Source organism: Myotis davidii, unplaced genomic scaffold (assembly GCF_000327345.1).
Source record: "Myotis davidii unplaced genomic scaffold, ASM32734v1 scaffold1036, whole genome shotgun sequence".
NCBI lineage: Eukaryota > Metazoa > Chordata > Mammalia > Chiroptera > Vespertilionidae > Myotis > Myotis davidii.
The window spans coordinates 982670-986277 of NW_006287260.1; the positions used below are offsets into that span (position 1 = coordinate 982670).

The 3608-nt window shown below is 52.4% G+C and overlaps 1 protein-coding gene across 1 annotated transcript; it reads left to right on the forward strand.

Moving 5' to 3' along the window:
- Positions 1 to 381: 381 nt before the first annotated feature.
- CLPSL1 (colipase like 1) lies at positions 382 to 1745 on the forward strand. The gene is made up of 3 exons (XM_006759048.1): positions 382 to 408; positions 826 to 948; positions 1599 to 1745. The coding sequence occupies exons 1-3, from the start codon at positions 382 to 384 to the stop codon at positions 1743 to 1745; spliced, it is 297 nt and encodes a 98-aa protein (XP_006759111.1).
- The last annotated feature ends 1863 nt before the right edge of the window (positions 1746 to 3608 follow it).

A 3608-nucleotide genomic window follows, 5' to 3' on the forward strand; every position in this document is an offset into this window, starting at 1 on the left:
GCAGCCGATCAATGATTCTCTCTCATCATTGATGTTTCTATCTCTCTCTCTCCCTTCCTTTTTGAAATCAATAAAAAAAAATGTATATATTTAATAAAACAGAATTCAGTTTCTCAGTCACACCAGCCGCCTCTCACGTGTCGTTAGCCACATGCGGCTGTGACCGCCCAGGTGGACAGAGCGGAAAGCAGTTCCTCACTGTGGAAAGTTCTGGCAGGCCGCCTGCTGCTCAGCGTGAGCCCAGGAGGCGGGCTTTAGTTTCGTTCCCAGCGGCATCCCCAGTGCCGGGAGCAGCGCCTGCACACAGTAGGTGCTCAGCATTTGCTGGTTGAATGACTATTGAAATCCTGGGACAGAGAGGCGAGGGGTGACAGAGAGGTGATGGGTGATGGCGATAATAATGACGCTGTAAGCCCTAGCGCTGGGGGCCATTGACCTGTGTGTCTGTGTGTCTGTGTGTGTGTGTGTGTGGGCGGGGGGAGGTAGGTGGCATCCCAGCTCAGGCGAGAAGGTAGGTCAGAGTTTGCAGAAGGAACTGCAGGAGCAAAGACAGAAGGTCTGGACGCCCCTGGGGTGCGGGAGGAGGAGAACCTACTTTGGGGGCCCGAGAGCGAACCTTTAAGTGCTGTTGTGGCTCCTCTAGGCACCAGCCAGGTCCTGCCAGCGGCTCCTTCCCCTCCTAACCCTCTGCCCGTCCCAGCCTGGGCGCAGTGGGGTGGTGCTGAGGGCATAACGTGTGTGTGTGTGTGGGGGGGCAGCTGGGAGAAACCCCCCCAGCGGGCGGGCAGGGGCTGCAGAAGAGCCAGAGGGGTGCTCTTCCAACAGAACAACGGGGAGACTTGCATCCAGAACATCAGGTGCAAGAGCGGGTGCTGCCGGCGGGACTCCTCCAACTGCGAGTCGTACTGCACCAACAAGGGGTCTGAGAACGACTGGTGCCACACGCAGGTGGGTGAGGCGCAGTGCTGTGGGGGGGCCTGCGGGGGCGGGGGACGCACCGAACAGAGAGCCTGGCGGACCCAGAGCCCAGGGGAGGGAGGGAGAGGTAGGTGGGCGGCAAAGACCCAGCTGGGAATTCTCTGCTGTGCCTGCATCTCCAAGGCGCCTGTGGCCTGGGGGAGCCGAGGACAGACCCGAGGTGGGTCCCTACCCCAGAGGTGTGGCAGTGCTTCCCTCTAACATGGGCTCCTGTTCCCCGAGGCTCATTTCAGCACACCCTGAAAGCAGCACTGTGATTGGGCACAGCTAGAAGGCCTCACCCTAACCACAGTGCTACTCTGCCTCAGACTCTGCTCTGCCCCCTCCCCCCAACCCCCAAACCACACACACAGCCCCAGGAGTTATGCTGGAGCCCCAGGTATTCCTGGCTGGATTTTGCCCAAGAGTAGGAGGGCACTGAGTCATCCTAGGGGTCAGCATGGAGGAGGCTACCGGAGGCACAGACCCAGGCAGCTGGGTGAGAGGGTACTTTATGCAGAGGCCCCTTTGCTGTGTGCAAGCAAATGGGACCCAGAGCTGGGCTGGGGTGGAAATGGGGGCTGCCTCAGACGGAGGGCAGAGCAGCAGCCAGGGTCAAGGTTAAATCTTGCCTTTCCCAGACGTTCCTCGGCCTGTATAACGAGTGTCCCTGCCTGCCGGACCTGACTTGTGTATTCCCGAAGAATATGAAAGTCTTTAAAATTACCTACGGCCTTTGTAAGAAAATTGTTGTAAAAAAGAAGTTAACTAAGAGAGGTTTTTTTTAATGTGCCCTCTTCCGTGTCTCCTGCCCCTCCTCCTCCACCCACTCCAGGTCTACCCAGAACTGTGTGTTCCTGCCCCTGCCCCCACAGCCTCCACCAACAGGGAGGGGCAGGGAGGGAGGGGGATAATGCACCGTCATTGAAATAAAGAATTTTCAATATGTGTTGCCTTGACCCTAGCCAGTTTGGCTCAGTGGATAGAGCACCGGCCTGTGGACGAAAGGGTTCCAGGTTCTATTCCAGTCTAGGGCACATGCCTGGGCTGTGGGCTCCATCCCCAGTAGGGGGCATGCAGGAGCCAATCAATGATTTTCTCTCATCATTGATGTTTCTATCTCTCGCTCCCTTTCTCTCTGAAATCAATTAAAAAATATTTTTTAAAAAATTTGTTGCCTTGGGGGTGGGGGCTAGGGAACAAGTTCCTGGGGCAGTGGGGAGGTGGGAGGAAATGGGGGAGGATACAGCAAGGGGTTCTCTTGGGCTTGGGGTTGTTGACAAAAGTTTGCAGCGACCAACCAGTGCCAACATCTGGGCTGTGGGAAAAGGAGAAACTTCAGTCAGATATACTAGTAGTTTGCAAAACCAGGAGAGGCAACCTTCAGAGGAAACCCCAAGTGCCCTTTGCTGAAACAAAGGGGAGGCCTGCTTTCATAATGCTCCCACCCCAGTCCGATTGGTCCCACCCCAGCCCCTGTACATTCATAGCACTGTCTTCATTGGTCAGACTCATGCATTCTGATTGGTCATTATGGAGATGCTCTGATTGGTAAGTAAAAATACCAATGAGGATGTTGGGTGTGACAGGTCTCACCCATTGGTTGAAAGGCAATTCCAGGAACTCCTTTATAAGGGTTGGCTCAGCCGGCGGGAACACAGTGCCGAAAGCTGGCAGTTCAGTCTGTGGCTTCTCCGGAGGTGCGGAGTGGGGAGAAGCCCCTGTCAGCCATGGCTGCCAGACTTTGATTATGAATTTGTGCCTCATTAACTACAGGGAGTCCTTCACAGGTATATTCCTTCTTGGGGTCAACAGAGCGTTTCTCCTGTTGAACAAAAGTCCTTCAGAGGGGCGTGAGTTCCCCTTCCCAGCCCCACTCCCTTTTTGCCTATAGCCCACGCCATCATAAGCTCAGCTTACACCTGAGTTCTTGGTCCCCTGGCCTTAAATTTCAGAAATGTGAAAGAAAGTGTACAGAACAAACATGTGTATAAAGAATTGAATGTTGCCCGGCTGTGGTGGCTCAGTGGTTAAGCATCAACCTGTGAACCAGGTTCGATTCCCGGTCGGGGCACGTGCCTGGGTTGCAGACTTGATCCCCAGTGTGGGGCATGCAGGAGGCGGATCGATGGTTCTCTCTCATCGATGTTTCTATCTCTCTGTCCTTTTCCCTTCCTCTCTGAAGTCAATAAAAATATATTTTAAAAAAAGGGCGATTTAAAAAAATGTACACTATTTTCTACCTTCTATGTAACAGCTGTTATAAAGCCTTTATAATAACTGCCCAGCAAATGAATCCAAGTTTATTAGAATTCAATAATTAATAACACAATGTTTCAAAGTTATAAAACCCCTTGAACATTCATGCATAATGCCCACATATAAAAATGGTTTAAAAATCCATGGATATTGTGGTTACCGGGGTCAAACACTGCAAGAAGACCACTCTGGAGTGACTGGAGTTCTTCCTAACAAATTCAGAATTCCCAAAACTTTTCTGGGTTCAGTAGGATAATGATGGCAGATTTTTAGAGCCCTCAAATACCTAAGCGGGAAAACTGTCCCTTCTATTAAAAAACGTTCATTAACCACGAATCTGATCAAAGGCCTCCAGCATCTCTGAAAATGCGTGAAGGTTGCAGAATTGCCTC